General features: G+C 39.6%; 2 protein-coding genes across 5 annotated transcripts in view; both read left to right on the top strand.

Moving 5' to 3' along the window:
• Positions 1 to 351: 351 nt before the first annotated feature.
• Positions 352 to 3,415, top strand: ATP5MC3 (ATP synthase membrane subunit c locus 3). Its single transcript, XM_042874568.1, has 5 exons — positions 352 to 438; positions 511 to 592; positions 1,467 to 1,544; positions 1,897 to 2,090; positions 3,167 to 3,415. Exons 2-5 carry the CDS (start codon positions 554 to 556, stop codon positions 3,279 to 3,281), a joined length of 426 nt encoding a protein of 141 aa, XP_042730502.1. The 5' UTR covers positions 352 to 438; positions 511 to 553; the 3' UTR covers positions 3,282 to 3,415.
• A 2,622-nt stretch (positions 3,416 to 6,037) lies between these two features.
• Positions 6,038 to 25,923, top strand: part of ATF2 (activating transcription factor 2) — a 50,531-nt gene continuing 30,645 nt past the window's right edge. For 2 of the 4 annotated variants that reach the window (XM_042874393.1, XM_042874391.1), the window contains exons 1-7: positions 6,039 to 6,137; positions 9,584 to 9,626; positions 16,026 to 16,094; positions 16,761 to 16,830; positions 19,174 to 19,270; positions 21,747 to 21,865; positions 23,812 to 23,940. In XM_042874393.1, the coding sequence (XP_042730327.1) occupies positions 16,783 to 16,830; positions 19,174 to 19,270; positions 21,747 to 21,865; positions 23,812 to 23,940 (393 nt within the window). In that variant the 5' untranslated portion in view covers positions 6,039 to 6,137; positions 9,584 to 9,626; positions 16,026 to 16,094; positions 16,761 to 16,782. Of the gene's footprint in view, positions 6,138 to 9,583; positions 9,627 to 13,023; positions 13,043 to 16,025; positions 16,095 to 16,760; positions 16,831 to 19,173; positions 19,271 to 21,746; positions 21,866 to 23,811; positions 23,941 to 25,923 lie in introns of those variants that run through there. The other 2 variants (XM_042874394.1, XM_042874392.1) reach the window with 2 other exon arrangements.

Genomic DNA, 25,923 nt, shown 5'->3' with positions numbered 1-25,923 from the left:
AAAACGTATAGCACCGATGAGACTGCGGCTTGGTTGTGGGAGCTGACAGAAAAATGCGCAATGTGAGAAGGCACGGTGTCAGCTGGAGGATGGCAGAACACCCCAGCAAGGATGCAATAAGCAAATACGAAGCGTGCTGTTCCGTTGCCGAGGCTGCGGGGAGACCTCAGAGCGGGCGGGCGGGCGTGGTCGAAGGAGGGGGCGTCCGAGCGCGGGCATGGCTAAGGATGGGCGTGGCCACGCATAGGGGCGTGGCCACTGATGGGGCGTGTCGAGGCTCGCGCCCCCCGCCGCCGCCAATGGCGTCGGCATAAAGTGACCTTGGCGCCGTTTCCTCCTCTTCCGCCGCGCCGCATCCGGGTTCCCGCCGCCGGTCCCGCCGCGCCTGCGCACAGCTGCGCTCAGCCCGTCGGCCCCGAGGAGCGGCAGCCGCAGAGGGTGAGCGCCGGCCGGGGCATCCGCCCCCATCGCCGCCGTCGCGGCCCGCTCACCCTTTCGCTCTCTCCGCAGAGACTCCGGATCGTGGCCCCGGGGACGCCGCCCGCCCGCCGAGATGTTCGCCTGCGCCAAGCTCGCCGCTTCGCCCGCCCTGGTGAGTGGGTCACTCCCGGCCCCGCGGGCGGGCTCGCTCGCTCCTCCCCGCCGCCGCACCGCCGCGGGGTGGCGGGTCTGCCGCCGGGCGCCCGAGACGGGCGGGCCCCGTGGGGCGAGATGAGGCGGGGGCTTCCCGGGCGCGGGGCCGCGGTCTCCTTCCCGCATCCTTGGTGGGGCCCTTGGCCGAGGTGAGGAGCGCGAGGGGGGGCCGCGGTGCAGCCGGGCCCGCAGCGCTACTGTAGGTCAAACTGCGGGCCGTGGTTCGGCCCGCGCGGGGCTGGGCTTCTTGTCCTTGGGAGGCAAGGGGCTCTTCTCCTTCCCGATGTCCTTTCGCGCTGCAGAACGTCGCCGCTCGCGTGTTGCGCGCAAGGCTCTCCCTGCAAGAAGCGCTTTGTGCGCTGTGACCTTAGAGTGCTGGCAGCCCAAGGGCACGCGCAGGCCTCTTGTGAGACAGCCTTCATTCATTTATGCCTCGCGGCGTTTCCCAGTCCGGGCCGCGTCTGTGCGTTTAGCGGCTCGGGAATTAATTATGGTGGCTTTTATTTTTACGTTGTAAAATGTACGTCGCTGCCTGCCAGCCTGTTTGGCTCTTACGTGGCTGCTGATTTGTTCCCTTTCCTGTCAGTGTACCGCATGCACAGGCTCGCTGAATGGTCTTGCTGTTTGCTGTAATGGCTTTGGAAAACGGTGCTATTGAATTGCGTGTGGAGTTTGTTTCTGTATGGTGTTCTGTATATCTGGCTATGCAAAAATTGTTATCATTCTAATAAGGCAAGTGGCTTAGTAAATAATAGCCTTAATAACTTAAAGAAGGTCTTATGAGGACAGTTGTAGCTAAGTACTGCTCTTTAATTTTTTTCCTCCTCTTGCAGATCCGTGTTGGATCAAGAATCTTGTACAGACCAATTTCAGCATCTGTGTTTTCTAGGCCAGAGGCAAGGACTGGAGAGGTACCTTATAAACAAAATTCTGTATCTTCCTAAAGTACCTGGTGAGCCTATATGTTCTCAACCTAGAGTTCACTTGTACTAACACAAATATGCTCTGAAGCTTGCTTTAAATCAAACCTTTAATAATACTTGTTGCTGTCCTGCTGTTTCACTTAAGAAAAGTCCTTTGCATTTTATGTTGGTTGCTTTCAGGTAAACAGGTAACATTCTCCTTATCTCTTATAGTCTCATCACTTGCAAGAGTAACTAGACTCTGGTTCTAATGCAACTTTTGTAACTATGAAGTAGTGCTGTATCACCAGAAATAGTCTGTGTCTGAATATAATGTTTTTTTCATGTCTTGTTTTCTTAGGGCAAATCGACGCTTAATGGGGCCCAAAGCACTGTCTCTCAACTAGCACTTAGGGAATTCCAGACTAGTGCTGTCAGCAGGGACATTGACACTGCTGCCAAATTCATTGGTGCTGGTGCTGCCACAGTAGGTGTGGCTGGATCTGGTGCTGGTATTGGAACAGTCTTCGGTAGTCTAATCATTGGCTACGCCAGGTAATCAATCTCCCTCAACAAGTGTTGAATTACTTGCAGTTGTATCTTGATGCAGCATTCCCAGTAAGCTAAGTTGTAGTAAGAATGATGGAGGTGTATTAGGTTCTGTTAATATTGCTAGTGTTAAACATGGCTAAATGGAATAGTGTGAAGCTGCAGTATATTCAACAGGATGGCTCTCTGGATCAATTCAGAACTTCATTGTTTCACACTGATCCAGAACTGTCTGCATGGACAAGAGACATGAAAGAAAAGAGATTGTTAGTCTTGGTCAGTGCTTTTGTCACTGAAGTTCAGTGTCGCAGCATTCACTTCCAGAACTGAATTCAAAATCTAGCCTAGATTCTCCCCTAGAAGAAGGGAGACGTCCTAAAGAGGAACTTAATAAAACAGACATTAAGGAAATATTTATTTCATTATTCTTTCTAGCAGTTAAGACCTAAGTCTTTTGTCTTAATAAAGGTTTTTTAAAAAACCCTACTGAAGGCAAGGAAGTTCAGCTTTGATTTAAGAAACATGAGAGGCTTTTCATACAAAATAAACGTCTCCTCTTTTGTCATAGGCATGAACGTCAGTAAGTTTTTGGAGTATTACTGCATATTGCTATGCTGAAAAGTCCTCCCCTTGCCCTGGAATAATGCATTGCTTTTTTTTTAATAACAAACCATTGCGTACTAATTTCCTTTGTCTAGATGGTTTCAGTTCCTGGATTTTTCTGTGAGCTACATAATGTTTTCAGCTTCCTTAGAGTACAGTTGTAATGTGAAAGATATGAAGTAAACTTATAGTGCTAATAGTTCCCATATGGGAAGAAAGTAGATGCAGAGAATGAATGTAGTCTATACTTACTTGGAAAAGACATGTAATCTGCATAATTTGAATCTAACCTTAATAACTAAGTCACTTCTCTTCCATGAAATCCTTGCTTATAGAAAGCTTATGCTTGGATTTACTGAATTTTCTGTTATAGAATCTGTGCAAGGGGAGTATGAGATTCTAAATCTGTGAGAAACATTAAGCTGAGTATGAAAAACTTCTTGAAGATGAAAAGATCTTACACCTTTATTTTCTTCTAGAAATCCTTCTCTGAAGCAGCAGCTGTTCTCATATGCTATCCTGGGATTCGCCCTGTCTGAAGCTATGGGTCTCTTCTGTCTGATGGTTGCTTTCTTGATCCTATTTGCCATGTGAAAGGAGATCTGCCTGTAATATTGGCATTGGAATGTAATCCTGCATATTTTATGGGACTCCCAAAATGCTGGTGTCGTGGAAATTAATGCTATTTCCAAAGTCATTTCATTAAAGATAACAACTTTAACTGTCAACCTGTTGCTTGCATTTATTATCTTTCTTATTAGGGCATGACTTTATGTTGTGATTATGACATACCATGTCACAACAGTGACTTCAAGTCAAGAATAATATTTGTTGGAACGTCACTTGTTTGGTGAAGTCAATATGACTTATCCTAGGAAAATCAAAGGATGCATTGACAAAGTGTGAGGAGTTATACTTCTGGCCTTGTTCCTTAACCTATATCAAATTTATCCAGAGCTGTTTCTGTGCACGATTTTGTGGTGTTCTCCACCTCCTATCCCCTAACTAGCTGGCGCATGGAGTTTTGGCACCCCATGGTAGAATGAGCTAAACAATCCTCAAACAGCAATAAGGAAGTTCTGTTTGTATCTGTTGTCTGTTCCACTATGAATTTGGATCACTCTAGTAAAAGCTTTCTGCTTGGTTCTGATCAGTATCCAGGTTGAACTAAACTATTGGTTGACATTGTTCCAAAGCCTTTAGTTGTGGCACATGGGCATTATACTCTTACTTAATTACAGCATTCTTGGCATTACCTAACTAAAAGGGGGAATGTCCAGCTTCCTGATATAGTAAAGAAATGTTTTCTATCTAATTTTTTAATACTAGAATCCAAGCTCTTCTAGTAACAAAATGTCTGCACTGCAAGCTTTGCTTCTCATGGTTTCTATCTTCTAACAACCTTAGTGCATTTAAGGTGTTGTCTGCATTTACAGCAACGTACTGTGTGCTACTGTATACTAATTGGTTGGGTGGCTTTGAATATTAAATAATAAATCTGATCATTCAACAACTATAAACTGACCTTTGGAATAAGGTGAACAAGCTTATGAGCTTTGCTTTCCTATCTTACCTACTACGAGCTGTAACTAGCCTGTCCTTCACTTGTGGCTCTGATGGGTGCAGTACGCAGGTAGATTCTTTGTTTTAATTTGAACTTATATACCAAATATGTATCTGCTTAGCCTAACTTGAACGCAGCGTAAGAGGCTTCTTCCTCTGTATGTTCTTCAGAGGAAATAGTCATCCTTGTGGAAGGATTAAAAGCTGCTTTGTAAGTATGGAAAGCAACTGCTGATTTTACTCAGGTTTGAGAGTAAAGCATGTAGCACCTTCAAACACTCAGATCTAGCATAGTGTTAGTAGTACTACCCTGTATGACTAGGTCTGGAAATGATTTGGTTTGGAGGGGATAGTAGGAGGTAAAGCATGTTGTAGCTATCATCTGTGGTTGTGCTCACACAGTGTTGGTCCTTTTTTAAATGCACTTATTATAATTTATTCTCATAAGCTGTTACAGAGATGACATGCAGTGCATTTGCTTTGGATGAAAGGCAGTAAACAACTAGAATTCTAGCCTAAAGCTCATCTTTGTGTATGATGAGACTTTCTTGAGGTTTAGCTGTGTGGTTAGTATAGGGAGAAGTTCTGGCTAGCTATTCTGGAACTTCAATAAGGAAGCTGCCCAAATCATGGCAATTACTGAATGAACATCCTATCTTTTCCATTGTGGCTCACGCTGTCAGTGTGATCCCTATGATAAGCTTTGTCTGAAAGGCAGCATGCACTTCACATGTGCGACCTGTCCTAGTAGTAGCATCTCTCCAGGTTTGACTGATTATTATTATTTTTTTTAATAGCTCTTATGCTGCTGAACACGGTCCAAAATTGCTAATTATAAAAGTAAAGTAATGCCAAATTTGGATTAATTGGATCTCATTGTTAGACAAATCATGGTTTTACAAAACATGGAAACAAGCCTTCATGCAGGAAGTTATCTTCCTCATTGGCAGTATTGTCCTCTTAGGTGCTTTGTGAGGGAAACTTTTAGCTGCATAGAGGAGTAAGATCTATTCCTTTCTGTAGCATCTCACATTTGAGCCATTTACAATTCTTACTTAGGAGTAATTCTGCCTTAAATTAAGTGGTGTTGAGGGGATTTTTCTATCCTACTGTATCTTAAAAAAAAATTTCCAGTGCAGTACAGGGCCAACAAAGCAATTACAAAAAAATGAAGTATCCTTTATTTTCTTGTCCAAATTCAGGGAAACAATGTAATTAAATGTTGTAGAATTCGATTATGCTACTGGTACAAATACTTCCTTTTAAAGAAGCTTTTTTGTTATTCGTAGTGTTAGATGCCATATGTTGAATAGAGCTCCTGCAAGGTCTGGTTATCCCAAGGCTTGGCTGTGATGTGCTTGGAGCAATGTCACCGAGCACAGCCCCTGCAGCAGCTCCCTGCAGGACAGACTTCGAGGGTGAGTTTCTGTGGAAGTCCTCTGAGCCGTGTTGCCGGGTGGGCCGGGCGCTGTTCGGCTTGGCTGTCCTGGCACGTGTGCTGCCTGGATGCGGACACTGGAACAAGAACATCCTTAGCAAGAAGGAGTAGGGCTGTAACTGCTCTGAACGCCGGACGGAAGCGTCGCGCCTATCTGCCTCGGAGCCGCCGCCGTGCTCGGTGCGGTCACCCATCCGCGCGCGCACCGCGCGGCACCCGCTTAGCCGCGGCCACACCCGGACACCGGCCGCTTCCGGCCACACAGGCAGCCGCGCCCGCCCCGTCGGCGGCACCAAACCCGCGGCGTCTCCGCCCTTCGCCCCGCCCCTCTGCACCACGTGACCTGCGTTCCACTGGGCCCGCGGAGATGTCGGCGGCGCTCTCGCGAGAAGTGACGGAAGCCTGCGGGGGACCCGGCCTTTCATGTGCGGCGCGGCCCGCGTTCCCGGGTGAGTTTGTAAACAGGAGCGCGGCGCGGCCGGGAGAGGCGCCGGCCGCGCCCGGGTCTGGGCCGCGGGGAGCGCCCCGAGGGCGGAAGGGAGGGAGCGACCCCGCCGAGCGGTAGGCGGGGGTTCCCGGGAGGCGGTAACATGGCGCCGCGGCTCCGCGCCGCCGCAGCCCCCTCCCCCAACGCGGCCTGAGGCTCCCGCCGCCCCTAGAGCCGGGCAGGAGGGCGCCCGGCGCCGCCGCAGGTAGGGCCCGAGCGGGCGGGGGCGGCGGGGCGGAGGCTGCGCCGGCTTTCCCCTCGCCTGCGGCGGCCCCGGACTCGGCCTGAGCCCCGGCCCCGAGGGGGAGGCCTCTGCGCGTCCGTTCGCGGCTCCGGGGGGGGCCTCGGGCTCAGCGGTGGGGAGGGGGGCGAGCGGCTCTTGTGCGGGCGGTGCCGCGGCCTGTGCCTCCGGGGTTATCCTAATGAAAGGGCACCGGAGGTGTCAGCGGATTAAAAACAAGCGGCACGGCGCGGGCCTTCAGGCACTGATGGCTGCACGGTGTTTCGGGCACAGATGTTCGTGCCCCCGTGCCGTGTGTTTGTGGGTTTGGGGTACGGGTGGCGTCGTGTAGCTTTGTTCGTGCTGCAGTCTTCCTGCACCCCGGTGTTAGGTGGGGGTTACATCGGCGAGTTTCCTTCTCTTCAAATAAAGGTGCTGTCACTTGCTTCATAGTGGGATAAAATACTCTACTAGAGCAGGAAATTGTGAATCATCTGCTGCTTTGCAAACAGCTAATGCGAAGTGGATTTTCTCCCACCTCTCCTTTCTCTTGTGCCTTTTAGAATGTCTTTGTTGTCACCTTGTCATGCTGTATTCAGAGCTGTGAATCTCTTCTCTCAAGCTCTTGCTGAGTGTAAAGTCACATAGACTTGATTAAAACACAAGAAAAGACAAAAAGATAAAAAAGAAAAAAGCAAGTGTGTTTGAAGTTAGGGTTGAGTAACCGCTGTGTGTGCATTAGATGCTCCGTTCAACTTTGGATCATAGGATGAGGAAAACTTTGTGGTCCTTCATTTTCAGTGTGGTGTCTTCAGGCTCCTAATGAACCATCAGTTATTCTCTGTTAATGAAAGCCTGGTTACAGGCATCATTTCAGAAGCACAAACTAGTGGTGTTCGCTCGGATTCTCTTTTACTTACTTGCCAATTGAAGCCTTATTGAAAAAAAAGCAAAAAACAAAAAAAACCCAGCAGCTTTGTTATAAACTGCTTTTTATCATGCATCTAAAGAAATAAATTAAAAAAAACTTCGTGTGCACATGGGGTGAAGTTGCTTTCAAAAAAACTCAGTGATGAGTTTGTTTTGCAGTTGATAGTGCATGCTGACACCTAAGCAGCTAGTTGGGTCTTTGATCTTTTTCTGTGTGTAGTTGGATTTCCATCCTCACTTGAATTTTAGAAATACAAACATCGGTACATCTTTTTCCAGAAGATTCTTAACTGTGCAGTGTAAAACATAAAGTGCTTTCAGGTCCTGAATTAATCATGCATAACTTGATGAATAATTTTTGTTTTCATGCTACTTCTCTTGTGTTTTTGTGACAGCATTGAGCAGACTGAAATAAGCTATTCTTTTAATCTTATTAATTGGGGCCATCTACTGCCTGAAATTCCTTTCATCAGCTATTCTTTCTTTCCCTCCACCATCAATTTTTTTAAACTTACAAATGCTCCAAGAAACTTTACAAACATTCAAAATTTCTCTTATTTTTGCAACATTTAAAAATGATTTAGAATTTCAGTATTAAAATAATGCACTGAGTGTTTTTAGAGGACTAAACATGATTCAGTAGCATTAACTTCTCTCTGTAATAATGAATAGACTTCAAGTTATCATGTCCTGCGTAGCTTAAGTGTGTTTGTTTCAAATCAATAGTGTGCACCCTGAGACCCTGAATGTAGCTAGTGATAGAAATACAAGTCGATACTTTATAACTATGCAATAGCTCATATTTTTGTTTCAAGTTGGTGCCGTACTGTATCTGATTGATTTTTGTGTCAATTGCTGTTCAGCAGGAGCTCGACCTCAGAACTTTTCTATTAGCTCTAGTTCAGACTGGAGATTGTCTTGGGTAAGTTAATGGGAACAATGTAGCGTGTTTCCATTTCTGGGTGAATGCCAGTGGTCATTTACCTTGTTGCTTATAGGAAAAAAATACATCACTGTTTTAATGAGCTTTGAGAGTGCTTCAGTGGTGTAGTCCTCGGTATATTTAAGGATTTTAAACCAAACCCTTAATTATTGTGTGCAGTTAGGTACCCAAAGGATAGGATCTGTAAAAATGAAGTACGTTTGTTAAGATTTTTTTTTTAATTTGTTGAAAATAAAGTTGCAAAAACTAGATTTATAATGTCTGTTAGGTGATGGACAGTATTAAAGCTTTCACACTTAGGTAATTGAGCTGGTGAAGGCGTAAAAGCTAATATCTTGCTAAACAAGTTGCAGAAAGATCTGGGGAATATTAATTCCTATATATTTCCTTTCTGAGGGTTCCCTGACTTTCTACTTGTCTGTAAGAGCTGTATTCACGTGGCACAAGCTTCCACTAATCCAAGCCCTCTGAGAAATATCCAAGCCAGGCAGCTGACATTGGAGCTGTTGTGTTCAGCCAGCAGGAATTGTTAGGTCTAGTCATGTCTCTTTTCCATCAGTGCTCCTGGTTTACCAGAATTGTCCTTTCTTATGCAAAAAGTTTGCTCCTTCTTCAAAACCGAAGTAACTTCATTGGTTTGTTTCCGTGCATGTGACTAGCTGGCCAGTGGATTTCTTGTTCTCATTTGAGATTGTTAAGTCAATCATCTTCACTTCGCACACATTTTTCCTCTTATCCAGATGTTCTTACTCTTAGTTATTTGAATTGAATTCTATACCTTCCTCAGTTTGTCTTAGATGTCAGTTATAGACAGGTAACTGTCAGCGTCAACATTAGGCCTGTTTTTAAAAGAAGAAACATTATTGCAACAGGCATTGCCTTCTTCCTCCCTAGAACTCTCTGAAAGAGACCCCGTGACTTCAAGGAAGTGGAACAACTGCTCTACTAAGCAGTAGAGTGGCAGTATTGAAGAAGGAGCTCCCGTTTTCCTCTTGGCCAGTTCTTGAGGTTCGCGTCCTTTAAAAACTCGGCACTACAGCCTGTAGTTATCTTCCAGAATCTACTGATTCTGTTACAGAATCTGCTTGCTAGTGATTCTACTTCCTTTTTAAGGAGAATTGTTTTTTTTATATTTTTTTTTTCCGATTTTTTCCTCCTTCAGTCTGTTCATTTTTCAGCTTTCATTTGTTAGAAATGTTAAATTCCGTGGTGGCGTGACAGAAAAAGCAGTCAGTCAGAACGCTTCTGAAAGCGGTCTGTAATGGTGAATATTAATTACACCACTTCTGCTTCACTTTTCTTTTTTTGCATACAGGAAACTGAAAAGAAAAAAAAAGAAGTTGTTCCAGTCCTTCTAGGTAAGTGAAGTGATGGCTTTTATTCTAAAATCCAAATGCTGACTTTAACTTTTTACTAAGTGGTAAATTCTACGCACAAACTTTTGGTTTCTCCTGAAAGCAAAATTTGCAAGTCTGAGTGCCCCTGTAGAAAATTTTAGAACTTAGTATTAAACATTAGAGATGATTAAGATATATGGAATTTGATGCTGTTGTCAGGTATCAAAAGTATAAGAAGAACCCGTTGTTTATTTTGATTTGCATTGACTTGCTTGGCTGCATGAGAGCCAGCTCTTTTAATTTTGCAGTTGTTAAGTTTGGAAAAGAAAAACAACTATTTCTTTTTTTATCTAAAGAAGCATCTCTACTAAAATTTTTGTGTAGGCCAAGCAAATTATTAAATTCTCTCTTCAATACCTGTTCAGAGAATGTTATTCTTTAATGCACGAATAAAGTCAGTTCACTTGACCTTAAATGCAAACAAGGAGATGAAGAACTTACACACCTCAAGTAGAACTCATGAGTCGATGAAGACTTTGATAATTTTTGCCCTTGCTCTTTTATGCTTCACTTTTCTTTTATAGGAACTTTAAAGTAAGATCTTATAAGCCTAATGTGAAAGCAATTACTTACTACGATGAGATCTACATTAAAGGCTACTAAGAGTTATTAACTCTGTATACAGTCAGAGTTTATTGTGCGATAAAAAGGGATGCAATCCCAGATCAAATGTAAAGAATAAGAAGAAATGTTTAGTGTGCGTGATTAGTCTTGAGAAAATGCAAACATCTGTAGGAAAATACATCTCTGATGCTTTGACTTAAGCACTTTGTGAGGTACACACTTAGGAGATCCTTAATGCTGATAGGCTACCATAACTCTACTTCATGACAAAAGCCCAGTTTGTGTTTTGTCCCACTTTCTCATTTTTTTTGAACAAGAATGTATAGCTGTTTCTTGAGATGGAGCCGTATGCAAGGGTCACCAAGCTGCAAGACTTGGGTTTGCAACACATGCAAGCAGTGGTAGATCAATCAGCTCTTACAGTAGCTGGTAGGCTCAGATTGTCCTCTGTGGGCTGTCCAATTGAGGAATGGGTTGACACCTGCCGGAATGTGCGTTTCTTCTTGCTTTCTGTGCAGCAGAGGAATTGTGAAGTAGCGTTGTTGGGTTTTTTGCCTACCAGATTTTGTTTGTTTACAGTTGTCTTCTCAGCAGATCCTATCTTAGATTCACTTTAAGGGTGTCTTCTTCCATGCTGTTTGTGTCAGCTTTGAAATTACAAGAGAGCAGTCTATTGCTACAGGGTTTAGAATAAGAAATTGCAGGGTAAGTTTGCATAGCTGATGAGCAAGTTAGGGCATAAGGGTCTTTTGGCATCCAGCGTGCTTGGTAATGTTGAGAGGCTTTAGCAGCAGCAAGTCTGACAAATCTTTATAGACATGTGTGAATGACTTTGCTCAGCAAATTTGGAGGTATTTTTGCAGGGATTGTTAATGTACGTGTATACATTTTAAACAACTATTTAAATGTCTAATAGAAAAAAAACTGAATTGAGGTGTCAGTTGAGATTTCCGTGCTTCTGCTGTATGGGGGAATTAAGAGAGAAAACAAAAGAACCTTTACCACTAAAATAAGCCATCGAGACATTGGTCAAGTCTGTGGTTGCCTTTTCTTATAAGCTGTCTACAGGAAGGTATTTTACAGGCAAGCTTCAGAAGAAGCAATAATAGCTTCTTGAAAGTGTACTTGAGGTATTTACTTGAAATCTGATTAAAAATATACAAATGATTGTTGAAGCTGTTTTGTGACGTTTAGATTAATCCTGGTTTGATGTTTTATGGGAACACCTTTATTTTTTTTAAATAAGCACGCTGTCAGTGCTTATTTAGATGTCAGTAAATTATTTGTAAATGCTACTGTACTTATTTTGCTTTATATTAAATGCATTTTAACTGATTGTATTTATTTACAAGTATATAATTTACTTCATTGCTTGCTTTCCAAAAGTGATGAGACTTAGGACATTTAAATGCTTTCAAACCATTCTGGTTTATCTTTGTGTTGAAATGTGGAGCAAATGAACAGCAAAAATGAGAGATTGTATTGTGATTAAAGTTGTCTGTACTGCTGAGATTATTTGATGCTGTTCCCATGTTCATCTCTGATACTGTTTCTCCCTGAGAATTACACTGAGAATCTACAGGTTTCTCTGTCTTTCTGAGAGAAGGCAGGGTAGCAAGGCTTGTAGAAGAATGTTGTACTTCAGTGGACTATAATAAGAATTCTTTAATTGGAGTATTTGGTTCATCTGAAGAATTAAAGTTGAGGCTGGAGGTTCAAATTCAAACTGAATCACTTCAAGAGCTGTCTTCTTTTTTTCTATGCAACAAGGTTTTTTTGCTTGTTACCTGGCTAGCAAACAAAAGTGCCTATAATTCATCTCTGGCCATTAGGTTTGAAGCTTACATACTTTATTTCTCATTGTGTTGGATGGGGAACATTTTTGTCAAGATGGCATGTAGGATTATTCTTTTGGTATTTAGGGAGAACGTATTTTTTTAATTCTTTTTTTTTGTTGTGGTGTGCTCTCTTAGAGCAGTCAGTCTCCAATAGCCTTTTGAAACCAGAGTGCACAAAAATGCAGAAGAAAGAGAGGAGGCAGGCAAAGGATGTTTTTTTGTGTTGGTTTTTGTTGATGTCTGTTTGTTTCTTGTTTGTTTGTTTTAGCATAGCATCTACAGTTTCAGGTGGTGGGCCATAAACTTAACCACCTGGAGTTTTCTAAAGCTGTTCCAAAGATGTTGAGTCTCATTCTTTTGTTGTACACTACCAAGAATCTGAATCTGTTCTCTCTATAGTAGCACAGTAGATAGCATTAGAAGGAAAGTAGATTTTTCCTTAGCCTTCCTTTTCTAGGCTGGACAGGTTTGGCTCCTTTTTACTGTTCTTGAACGTAATAATCCAGCCCCATAAGTGTTTTGGTGGGCCCCTACTGGTTTCTCTTCGAGTTGGTTATCTTTTTTGTTTTGAGGGCTCAAAACTGGACACAGTACTCCAGCTGCAGCTCCCTGAATGCCAAGTGAAGGAGAACAGTCACTTCCCTTGATCTGCTTGCTATGCTTTTTCTAATTCAGCCCAGTGTGCTGGTAGCTTTTGGTGCTGCAAGTGATTTGCTGATGAATTGTATTCAGTTTGTTGTCCACCAGGAGATCCAAGTTCTGCCCAAAGGCTGCTTGACAATCATTTGGCCCTCAGCCTGCAGTGTAGCATGGAATAATTTTGTTCTAGGTGTGAGCTTTGCATTTGTCTCTGTAATAGGTAAATACAATCCTTACTGGTGTGGCTAGACTAATGAATGTGAGCCCTTTGTTTTCCCATCCTGTCAGATCTGGTTGCTGTTTAGATTTATAATGTCCAAGGTCTTGCTGGAATGGGTGAGTGAACTTCTTTTCTCTTTTAAGTTCCAAAAATTTAGCACTTCAAGAGACTTTTTTTTTCTCTCTAGATGTTAGTTGGAATCTCTTTACAAGGCATTATCTCTCAGAATGCCTTGTAGTTTGCAAACAAGTAACAGAAAGTTCAGAATATGAATTTGTTTCCAGTTTCTCTCCATGAAGTTATTGAAGAGGACACCACTTTGTTTTCTTTTTCTTTATAAGCAGGGTGTCAAAAATTTCAGGCTTCCCAAAATGTGCTTCCTAAAATGTGAAACCTGGTGACTGCTTAATATGCAAATGCATATTTTGGTAATATTCCTTTAAAAGAGTCAATGGGCACACAGGAAAAAAATTAATCTTTACAGTTTATGACCTAAGGGAAAAAAAATGCTAACAGTGTGGGTGTAGTAGATTTTTTGTGACTAATACTATGCACTTTCAAAGATTCGTGTAAGCTGTATTAACAGTTAGAGTGTTGTGTGTGCCCCTTAGTTCATCAAAATCTTTGTCTTTTAGGAGAAAAATAATACACCTTTGGTTTGTTAAAGAAATAACTTTTTGTTTATAATATGTAATTGTGTGTATATTGCAGTTGCATTTAAGTATGTGCTGCCTCACGATCAAGATCTAACAAAGCTAATTCCTCTTGAGACCTAAAGGAGTCTGTCCCTGCCTGTATGAACCCATAATAAAAACATCTGCTTTACATAGCTGAACAAAGGTACGGTGTTCAGGGGGATGACCTCTCAGTGTCTATTTAAATTCCAGATAATATAAAGGTGGAATCCTAAGGCTTCATTGAGAACAACCTTAGTCATGAAACCTAAGTCGTGAATATTGAACTTGCCCATGATGACATTCTTAATACTCTTTAATGTTGATAGTACCATGTTTACAGTTGTAACAGTGCAGTAAATATTTCACCACTTCAGAACCTTGAGACAGGTTATGAATTCTTTGCAAAGACTGGTGGAGCAATCTCTCTCCTTGATTTGCTTTGGCATCTTGTCTGTAGGACATGAATGTTTCCCTGAGTTGTTAGTGCCAAGGAATCTAAAGGTTCTGGCAGCCAGTCGTCTCTTCTTGGCTTGTGATCTCAGTCTCAGAATCCTCATTCTGTTGAATGTATATATTTAGAAGTGACACTGGAATCTCTCTTTCTCTCTCTCCAAGATTTGCTTCTTTGCTATTTGGTGCCCATAGCCAAGGACACTGGGCTCTCCTCTTTAAAGTAATATCCAAAATTCTATGCAGTAGGTTTTACTGTTCATCTTAGGCAGAAGGATCAGATAATGTGTCCTCTACACATACAAATTTCTCAGGTATTATGTCTTAGATGATTTGCTTAGGCTTACTTGAACTGCTTTGTCTCTAGTGGTAAATGGTATTCTTAAGATAGTTAAGCAGCCTCCGAAGCCTTGCACCTTTTCATCTCTCCCCCTGAAGAGTGGTCATGAATTTGTTTTGTTTGTGATTGTTAGTCACAAAGACATTTATTCATCAAACCAAGCGCAGGTCAGAACTAACATTGTTAGATACTTATATAAATATCCATACTTAAAGATGAATGTGTTTCCTTTTGGGGGGGAACCCACAGAGGGGCTAACAGGGCTTGTCATCTCCTGGCTAGTTAGCTGCATTGGTGCTTTCTTTTCTTTTTTTTTTTTTCTTCTCCTCCTGTTACTTGAACTTAAAAATGAGATAACTTCAATAATGGGATTATTTGCTCATCACTTATCTCTGATGTGACAATATAATGTTTTTACATGTGCATTGTCCCTGAACTGTTGTTATTTTGAGTCATTGATGTTACAGCATCCACGTACAGATCTTGTGCACTGTCCAACACAGGTTGACCCAATCCCATCTGTGTCCCTTCTTCCCAAAGTAGGGCGATACCACCTTGCCTGTTGAGAAATGTAGTTGAGAAATGTACTCTCCTTTCTCTTATCCCACCCAGTTGTGTTCTTCCCTAACACAGAACACAATCAGAGCAGACATACTATGCCAGTGGATTAATTTTGGTTTGCTAGAACCAGAAAGGAAGAGGTTGAAGGAAAAGCTTGTGCTAAGGACCAATAGCCAGGAAAGCATAAAAAGTAGCCGAGCCCAGAATGAACTTGAGAGAACTTCCAGCCAAATGGTTCAGGAGCAGAGAGTTGATAATGATGAGATGAAGGACAGTTACACCTGCTGTCCACAGCTTATCGGGTCTACCTTGACCACATTTTCTAATAAGTTAATACAGCATTGTTGATACTTGATGGAATTATAATTCTTCTTTGTACTGGTATCATGAAAGATTCAAGTAGATGACCACACTGATTTCCAAGTATGGGGTAGAAATGTCTTGCTCTTAGCAAGGTGGAAAGGAGTGTCTGACAGCAGATCTGTCTGAAATTGTTTCCCTTGCTCTGATGTGAGTGCAAACAATGTGTTTCTCTTTATTCTCTTTACCTAAAGCTTCACTGCATGCTTTAGAATACCTTATCTTAGAGCATCTGAAATATGAAGATCATCTTTGCTTATTTGAAGAAAAAAAATGTATTGCATCCCTCCAGCTGTGAAAAAATTAATTGGATAAAATGTTAGTTCTTCAGTATTTTAATTCTCCTCAGCAAGTCTCTGAAACTATTAGGATTTTTGTAGCTTTAAGGTTAATTTGTGGACTGATTTTTCTTTTAGTGTTGGAGTTCTCACTTAAAAAATAAAGGACTCTAGGTTTTTGGTTTTTTTTTTTACAAGAAAAATATCAATCATGTAGTTTGTCCAAAAAATTTAATTGTAGAAGCAGCTTTTAATGTCTGAGAGAAGTAAAATTAAAGAAGTGGATCTGTTGAGGTAAAAGATTCATTTGGCAAAGCTGTAGTGTTTTTTGTTTGAGTTATGAAGGATGGACGTTATATCATGTATCTTTACAAAATCGTGGTTTATTGTATACTTAACAAGCATGGTAATTAATATCTTCTTTCAATTACAGTTCATTGCCATGAAAAGGAGGATATGATAGTTTGCCCTATGAAACAGATTTATGTGTGAAATCTGACAGGTACGTGTTTCAGCATGCTTGATGAGGAAGCAAAACAGCGTAAATTAGAATAGTGTCCATTAATTCTTTCTTAAATATTTTTTAGCTTCCTGGTGATTCAGTTATATGGCTGAGATGTTATTAAAGTATATGTGTGTTTTGCAGTTATGTTTTTAAAAGAGTCTGTAATGGGCTATGTGGTAGCTTTGCTTTGAGTGAGGGAAAAAAAAAATAGATGATTATGAAAAAGTTTACGTGATTATGAAAAAAACTATCTAACCAACCACTTTCATTTGTTGGCACTCAGTCCTCATTATTTATCTGCTGCTTTGTTCTTTTCTTGGCAGGGGGTGGAAGGAATTGGGTAATTATTACAAGATATTTTTGTTTCAGAAACAAATGGTCTTACTGTGTTTTCATAAATGTTTTGCAATTGGTGACATTGTGTACAAACACTTGTCTTTCCAACTGAGTTGCACATTTAAAATCTGTCTCAATTTGATTTTGGCTACAAACTTAGAGAGTTTGTAGTCCAGATGCTACTCATATGCTGGGTATTTAGATTCTTAGTGCTGTTAGAAGGCAGAAGTTCTTGCTTGTAGAATATTAAAATTTCCCATGGATGTTGATATATTGATAATTTGCTGCAGTGTTTGTAAAATGCTTCCCACTGTCATTTTAATACAGGTAGCACAACGACCTGTGGAATATGAGTGATGACAAACCCTTTTTATGCACTGCCCCTGGATGTGGCCAGGTAATGGTCTGACTTGAAGTTGTTAACATTGATTGAGTAAAAGTAAAACAGTGAAATATGTTTCCAGAGAATGAAGAGAAGAAACTTAATTGGTAGGAAGTACCCATCTTTCCAGTTCTGCTGAAAAGCTGGTGGCAGCAAGAATTTCTAGCATTTAAATTCTCAGTTTATTCAGAAAAATACTAACCATATAATGAAGACAATTTCCTTTTTTGCCCAGTCTTATTTGTTTTCATGAAAAAATGTGTGCAATAGTTGTGCAGGTAACCTACATTTTTCAGTATATTTCAACATTAATGAGGAGCTCACAGTGAGACTTGCAGGATTTGTGTTTAGTAGCACTAAATGAGCAGAAAACAACAACAAAAATAGTTAATGAATGCTTTAATACATGGTCACTTAAAATTTGTCTTACCACTTTCAATTCAGTAACCTGAAAATGAGTGAGTTTACATTATCTGCTGCGTGAGGTTGACATTCCTGCTGCCTTTGTATAGAACCAATTCCTTAAACTGGCTGCATTTTTTTTTTCCATTCTAGTGATGCACTTGAATTGATTTGATTTTGAGGTCAAAATATTTTCATTCTTGTTCTGAAAAGATAGCTTTTTATGATGACTGACAGCATTAATGTTACATTAATGAAGCATTTTGTATTTAGAGTGGGAAAGGACTCAGATTTCTTACCATGTCTTGTATGTTCAGAGACATCAGAATTAGTAGGAGTTGAATGCCTTCTTCTAAGCAACATGTTTGTCCCCACCCTGTCTGAATCCAATTTTGATGTAAGCTGTCAGAACTCAATCTCATAGAAGATGCATCGTGGGGCTACAACAATCCTTTATTCAAGTGAAGGAGGAAAGTGAAATTTGTGTCTCAGGGAATGGGCAAAGCTTCTCCAGATGCCAGATCATGCTGTAGAATAGAGATCCTGTTCCTTCCAAATAAGTCTGTGTCATGTAGTAGGACGTAGAGGTGTGTTTGAGTTGTAGTGTGATAGAATAACGGTATCCCTGCCTTAGGGTGTATCTAGAGATAAGACACGGGAGCTGTGGATAGTGGCATTTGGAACCCTTGGCAAGCAGAGTCCTAGCAGAAGAGCCTGGCCTGTATTGCACTGTTTTTCAGTAATCTCGCATTTTTAAATCTCCTCTCGACTCCATGTATGCGTGTTCCTTCTCACATAAATATTCTAAAGACAATGCTTGGAGGTCAGTTAAGCTTTCTATATGGTTTTCTGAGAGGCGGTGCTTGGTGGGTATCTCTTACAAGTTATATGTGGAGTGACTTAAGTGATTGGGGAAAAATCAGAAATGTTATGGATGAAGTTTTTCACTTGGAGAATGGTGACGCACTGGAACAGGTTGCCCAGAGAGGTTGTGGATGCCCCATCCCTGGAGGCATTCAAGGCCAGGCTGGATGTGGCTCTGGGCAGCCTGGTCTGCTGGTTGGTGACTCTGCCCACAGCAGTACGGTTGAAACTAGATGATCTTTGAGGTCCTTTTCAACTCAGGCCATTCTATGTGGGCTCCAGATGTTCACAAAGAAAAGTAAGAATTAGAATATTTCATTGAATGTAGAAATATACATTTTGGGAAGACTTTTCTTAGAGTATCTCAGCTGAATCACTATCTTTATTCGCAATCAAAGAGGCATAGCAAGTTTCAAGTTAAAAAATATATATATATTGTACAGTGCATAGTTTATCTGCTTGCTGCTTCCTTCATAGAGTGTACACTAAATTGTGGAAGAGTATGCAAAACACTGCTGGGACACTTCTGAAAAGTTGGGAGCTTTTTAAATGCTGATAAGTTTTAATAATTTACAGCCTTTCAGTGGTTTGATGATATAGCAGTATTTCCCATTCCGTCTGCTTCATGTTAGAAACCTGTAAGGGGCAGGAGTTACATTTTATTCAGTTATTACACTATTAAATACAGTAAGTCTGTGTTTGTGATTACAGATCAATTCTCATAATTGTGATAAACCAAACAATAATATCAAATAGTGATAATTGCTAAACATTGCCAAGATCTGTTAGCATAGAGAATGGCTGTTTGCTAATGGGAGTCTGCAGTACTCTGAAATGTTACTGTGGACTTTTGATGACTGCAGGTACTTACACTGCCATTTTGCTGATGTTGTTGCTGTTTGGGTACTGTGAACATTATTTGACTTTTGTCATATTTTTGCTGGTACTGTTGACCAACAAAGTAAGATATTCCAAAGAGTTGTCTATTAACTTAGTAACAACTGTTTTACGTGTTATGAAAGTGACTTTCTGTAGAACTGTATTTACTGTGTTTGTATTCAAAATTACATTTCTTAACATTTTCTGCCGCAGCGTTTTACCAATGAGGATCATTTGGCTGTCCATAAACATAAACATGAGATGACACTGAAATTTGGTCCGGCTCGTAATGATAGTGTCATCGTGGCTGGTTAGTATAGAATTTCATAACTAGTTTGTTCATTTTTTCTGGTGGAATGTGTGTTCATTTTGGTCTGTTTTCTGTACTTAATGAGTAGATGTGCGTTGTGAGACCAAAATATTTTCTTCATTGTAGTTGTCTGCAAAGTGTTTTGTAAATGCTTTCCTGTATTATTAAACTTTCTTAAAATCTGCTTTTTAACTTTTATTTAGATCTGATACATGATAAATTTTTTTTCCGGATATCAATACTTTAATAATTGATTAAATTGTGTAGTAAGTGTTCAATAAGAACCAACACTAATAAAAGCTATGCCTACCAGGTCTGTCACTAGGTTGTACCATATTTAAGGCTTACAGTTTAATTGGGATTGCTTGTCCCTGAAATTTAAAATATGTTATGTTTTTATGTGCTGTGATGACATTAGGAGAGTGAGTTAGTAACTACAAGGAAGATAACAGTAATTATTTGAAGTGTTTTTAAATTCCAACTACTGTTATTGTATTTCCACCTCTGAATTCATGGTGGTAAGTAACTTTTTTGTTTGTTCAGGCTCAGAAGTAGTCACCAAGGGATCATAATGTACTTTAAAGCTCTTCAATGAAGACAGCACGTGCTAATTGCAAAGTTATAGTCAGAACGTTTTTTTCGGTGGTAGAACAGTGTAAATGGATGTTGCGAAGACTTTCAGACATTTACAGAGTATCTTTGTTTTAAGAAGCTAACTTACTAGGACGAGGAGGCAAAAAGAAGTTACTGTTACAATGGCAGTTACATTTTGATATTCTAGACACAGTTCTCAACTATTAAACCGTAAGAAAGAAGGCCTGTCCCTGATCAGGTGTGTGAGAACGAAACTGTGATGCCATTCTGTCTCTTTGCAACTACATTTCAGTACGTGAACTGTAGTTATAACTGCTTGGTTACATTAGTGAAGATGTACATAATAATGCTAATGGTATTTCAGATGAAGTTACTTTGTAACAGATGACCCAGTGATAGTAGTGAAATAGAGGAATTTACATAGTAAATTTATAGAAAACCTCTTCTGGGACTGCCTCAGGCAGTAGTAAGCAGGGTGCCAGGAGTCTTAGAACTGCAGCTCAATTCTACAATTACAAGATCCAATGAAGTCTTTTGTACAATATCATATCTCCTGTTATCGTGTTTCACACACTTGGAATTGATTACTCTCATTTTCACAACATTAGAAGAAGGAAAGAAATGTCTGTGAGCTATGAATGCACTTTTTAAAAAAATTAAAGCCTTTGTGTAGGTCTTGCCTTTGAAACTAGAGGCTGCTAGCTCACCAAAGTGATGTGCTATAGTTGACTGGCTCTTGAGAAAAGCTCCCTGTGGTTGATGGACGTGGACAGAAGAAATCTTTGATATCCTTCCAGCGCTGTAAGGGGTTAGCGGTCTGCAAACTTGAACTACTTGTCTCCAGCAGGTGGAGTATGCCTTGTGGCTGGTTTTCCTGCAGGACGGAAAGGAGCGTGCTTTCAAGGCATAACAGTGTTTTTAACCACATCATCTATTCCTTTCCCTCATCTGTATTTTTCAGAATGAAACAGTTTTCCCTGTTTCTAATCAAGAGTCTAGTTTTCTATGAAAATGACAGTGTTGGCTTACAAAAATCAAGCATATTAATGTAAATCCCGTATGTTGCTATGTTTTGTAATGCAACTGCTTTTTATTAATATCTGTGTGGTGCTGGCTGGCAAGGAATGAGAAGATAATTCTGTCTGAAATGAGCAAATTCTGTGAAAGGCTGATAAAAGAACTGCTGTACAGTTACAACCATGAGATTTTGGGTTTATACTTTCATTCCCAATAAATGCACCGAAATACTTGGTATCAAAGCACTTCTTTGGACATTCTTTTTGTTATGTGCTGCATCTTTTGAGAGTGTTACTAGAGTATACATGATCCGAAAATCAGCACAAATCTTCAAGGTTTTGTTCTTTTAACCAGTCTTCAAAATAAATACTTAATTAACAGTTAACTGACTAAGAGCATCCTAAACATACAAAAATACCCTTGCTTTTCATGTATTTAGTTTTCTGAACAAAAGGGAAGTAATTTTGAAGTGAATTGCTAAATGGCTTGAAGTATTAATACATTCATCAACTATAAAGCTAGTTAAAGTAAATAACCCCATTGATATCATCTTTATGTAGGCAAAATACAGATTTCTTAAATGTATAAATTTCCTTGGTATCATATCGATTTTAAGTTGGAAGAAATCCTTTGTAGCATAAAACTCACTGAGGCTTATGAATAGTTATCTGAATAAATTCAGATTTTTTTGAATGTAATTTAGTTAGCCTGGGCTAGTTTTTAGTAAAAGTTGTGTGTTTTTATAATTACAAATCAATATCTTGATATTTTGGTGCTGTCTCCTTTTACTTTGAAAATTATTTACAAAGTGTGTGTTCTCAAATAGTATTTTAAAATTGTGTGGTTTATGTAAACTTAATTTCAGATCAGACACCAACACCAACTAGATTCTTGAAGAACTGTGAAGAAGTTGGCTTATTCAATGAATTAGCAAGCCCTTTTGAAAATGAGTTTAAAAAGGCTTCTGAAGATGACATTAAGAAAGTAAGTTCATGTAAATTTTCTTTTCAGTCCTGCTGTTCAATTGAGAAAAGCAAATCTGAGTTTATATGTTGTCTTTTAAACTATACCAGAAGTTGTTGGCCAGCTGCCCATGTATAATCTTCTATGGGGAGAATACAGAGGTTAAGATTACTCTTCTGCAGGTTAGTTTACGTGAGAAGAATGGGCACTGGAACACACTGATTTTGTCTGAATTCTCTAAGTATTTTGCCTGTGTATCTGTTGAAGTTCACCATTAGCTTGATTGAAATTTCATTCGGCTCCAAATAATTTTTAAAAGTCTGAAAATTAATGAATTTTGCAGAAAGACATTTGAGAAGAAAGAAGTGAAAACAATAGTATTAAATAACGATTCAGCACAACCACTAAATTTGGAAATGTCAGTAATTTGATAACAATTGTGTTTGCTTTGTCAGTTAAATAATCATTTTTACCTAGAAATTACTGATCACAACTTAAACATCTGCATTGCTTTTTTTTTTTTTTTACAGTACACTAAAATCTAAGCAGAATTTACAGTTTCTGTTCAGCATTTAATGTTCTTTTGTGAGGAACTGTCCTTAAGTTTAAACATGCTTTCTCCTATTTCTTCTATAACTTGCTAGCCCTAACTAGTTTAGGGCCCAAATGTATAAACACTTCTGCAAAAGAAAATTTTTATTGTGTCCCCTTTGAGTGATTTTACCTTTGCCTGATTGTATGCTTTAACTTCCACAGACAGTGACATTAAAAATTAAGTAAAGTCTCTTTTATACACATGTATGTAGACTTTACAGAATCAGTGTCTGGTTACTCTCTGTTTCAGTAAAGATTTTAGTAGGCACTTGTGAACAGGACTCATTTCTGCGTGTTCTTGATGAAAACTCACCTTTGCTTTGTGCTCACAACTGTGCCAAATCTTTTTTAATTGGTGTACGGTAACTTTCTTGAAATCATGTGAATGATAAAACAAATTGTTTTTTATTCTGACTTGACTTTCTTTGTAATTCACCACTTTCTTGGAGGAGGTTACAGTTATTAACATTTCAACAACTTTTAAAATTGATAATAGTTTTCCAGGCTGACAAGAAGAAACACAGTTGTGCTGTGTATCTTTGATAACATAAATAAACAAGAATGGCAAGGGATAGAAAAAATTACCCTAATAGCAATTCTTCCTAAGTATTTTTTAAAATAGTTTTGCTTTTTCTGTAGTGTTTCACATTCAGCTGTAATGTGCAGAAAGTTTCCACCTTTAGCAATTTTCCCTTCTTTTTAATAACCTATTCAGTAAGAAAACTAAAATGAAATAGCAAAAAAGCACCCAGCAGAATAATAGTGGAATATGAGCTCTGGGGGAACTGTCTTTCAAATGTGTTTGGACAACAGGTTAGATGGTAGTATGGGTTTTCGAGTCAATACGCTGCTTTAAGTATTTTTATAACTGAATTTCTTTGCAGCATTTCAGATGTTCTGGTGGACTTTATGTGTGTAGCAATATAAAACTTTTTCAGCAATTATTATCTGCACCAAGTTTGAAATGACAAGTCCATCCATCATAGCTTTTTTTCTACTCTGAAAATGAAGTTAAGATTTTACACTTAGCGGCGTGTGATGTCATTTATAGAGGGATTGTATCTAAGTGTAGCCTTTAAGTTCAGTGCTGTCCTTCCTCAATTATAACTCTCCTGTGAATCTTGGGAAAGAAGAACTTCAGAAGAGTGTTTAATCTGGCAATGGAAATTGAAGCACAAAGTCTTAGTGAAAATTGGTGTTCATACAGATGCTGGAAAAAGTAGCTTGACTGCTGACACATCTGCATCAAGATCTTCAAACATCAGCACCTCACTGTTATTATTATAATAAAGCTAATATTTCTCCTTAGATGCTTGTATTTTCTTACATATTTTATTTCTTTAGTGATTTTTTTTTTACACTATTACTTTTAGATGCCTCTAGATCTGTCTCCTCTTGCAACACCAATTATAAGAAACAAAATTGAAGAACCTTCTGTTGTAGAGACAACTCATCAAGATAGTCCTTTACCTCATCCAGAGTCTACTACCAATGATGAAAAGGTCAGGATTGTTTTTTATTATTGGAATTCGTTATCTGAATCTTCTGATGGTCTTCAGGCTTCTTGTACATGTTGATACCCATACTACTTAACTGGCTGAAAGTAAAAGACTTTGTTAACCACATTTTCTGGATACATACTTAATTTGTTCAATTCTTTAGTTAGCTTTGCTCAGCACAATTTTCTATTTGCCTCACACTGATCATTCAGTAAAACTACAAAGGAAATCAGATTTAGTATTGCTGCTATGTTAAAAAAGTCTTAACTGGGCTCTTTATCCTTTTTTTATGCATCATCAGACAGCAGTCCTGAAAAAGCAAATGAAGTGTAGCTTGAGACTCTGTGTGTACATTTTTGTATTTATTCTGTGTTTTCTCATGAATTGTTTTGTGCAGCAGCATGGGGTGTTCTGTAAAAATGTGCAGGGGTCAAATGGGCGGTCTTTCAAAATTAAGCAGGAAATCTGTATTTCAAAATCCATACCCTTTCAGCTATATCAGTATGTTTAAAAACAGTGATGTGGGGCAGTTGCTTGTTTAGTGTTTACCTGGAGGCTGGATTTGTGAGGTATTGTCTGTCTCAAGAGAATGTTGTAATTAAATCCATTTCAGAACTACTGCTCTGGCAGTACTAAAAAGAAATAGTTTGATAATAAGATTGATATGTAACTTGCAGTGTTTTCATCATATGAAGTTCTCTTGGAGTGCACAAAATTGAGCAAAATTAATGGAATGAACTAATTATTTAATCAAGTAGGAATGGAAATAAAAATATAAGGAGGAAAGCATAGTAAGCAACCTGGTTGCTATACTCAGGTTTTCTATGCACATCACTCGTGGGCAGTCTGCATTTGAGGGACTTAAATACCTTGTTTCCAAAAATTAGTGGACTTATTTGGGATTACAAGATAATTCATGCTGAAAGGGGCTATAAGGCATTTCTATTCCAACTTCCTGCTCAAAGCAGAGTTTAGATCTGAGACCAGACCAAGAGACTCAGGACTTTATGCAGTCCAATCTTGAAACTTACAAGAAGGGAGAATGCACAATGTCTCTGCTTAATACATTCCAATGCCAGACTGTCCTTGTGAAGGTAATGTTATTCTTTGTATCCAGCTTACCTCTTCCACTTGCACCACTTCTCTTATCCTCCCAACAGACAGTGTACATGACAGAAAGTCAAGAGAGTTTCAGTAGAGAATTGTCTTCAGAAGGCTATGCTGAGTTTTATAAATTAGGAAAGATGAGTAATTGTGCTTATCAAAGCAATCATATAGTCAAAAATAGTAAAACTGGTTTAAAAGAATACACATAAGAGCTTCTTTGATCAAGCGTATCATAGTCCAAATCTTAAATCTTCTTTATTACATAGTTTGGAGAGGTTAGTTTGTTTTTGTCTGCAAATAATTATTCTAAGTGCTCAAGTCTTGGCAGGAGAAAATATTAACGTCTTATTTTACAGTAGTGGTTCAGTATCTCATTAGCATCATTACAAGTGCAAATTGTATCTAAATGCCTGGCAGTGCTTATAAACTTATTCATTATGTAATTTCAGTGTTGTCACTGTAACAGTGCTGAAGTGAAAAGCTGCTGCAGCTTAATGTTGTTTTGATGTCTGATTGTAGAGACAAGCTGAGCAAGGATGAGGGTGCTGCTTGGAGTGTGCTGCTGCTGAATGTGGCCTGCAGAAGTTGAGAAATGTGAGCAGAGTGTTGCTGTTTTCTCAGTTAGATTTTTATATTCTCCTTCTATAGGTGTGTTGAAGGAGGGAAGGTTTGATGCTTTTCTTCAGGGCATAGCTGGTTTTAAAATTATTATTTTATTAAATTATGCCATCGTAACCATCCCCTTGGCTGAATATGTTTTAGTAGTCTTAAATGGTCACAGTTAATGTATGTGGAAGAAGGTTCTCATTTTCTTTGTAGTTGTCAAAGGAATTTCTTAGGCACTCTTGAAAATTATGCTTCATCCTATTTTTAGTATTC

This window comes from Lagopus leucura, unplaced genomic scaffold (assembly GCF_019238085.1).
Source record: "Lagopus leucura isolate 7727_CA_CO unplaced genomic scaffold, USGS_WTPT01 Super-Scaffold_100012, whole genome shotgun sequence".
Taxonomy (NCBI): domain Eukaryota; kingdom Metazoa; phylum Chordata; class Aves; order Galliformes; family Phasianidae; genus Lagopus; species Lagopus leucura.
This window is presented reverse-complemented; position numbering and strand designations above follow the sequence as displayed.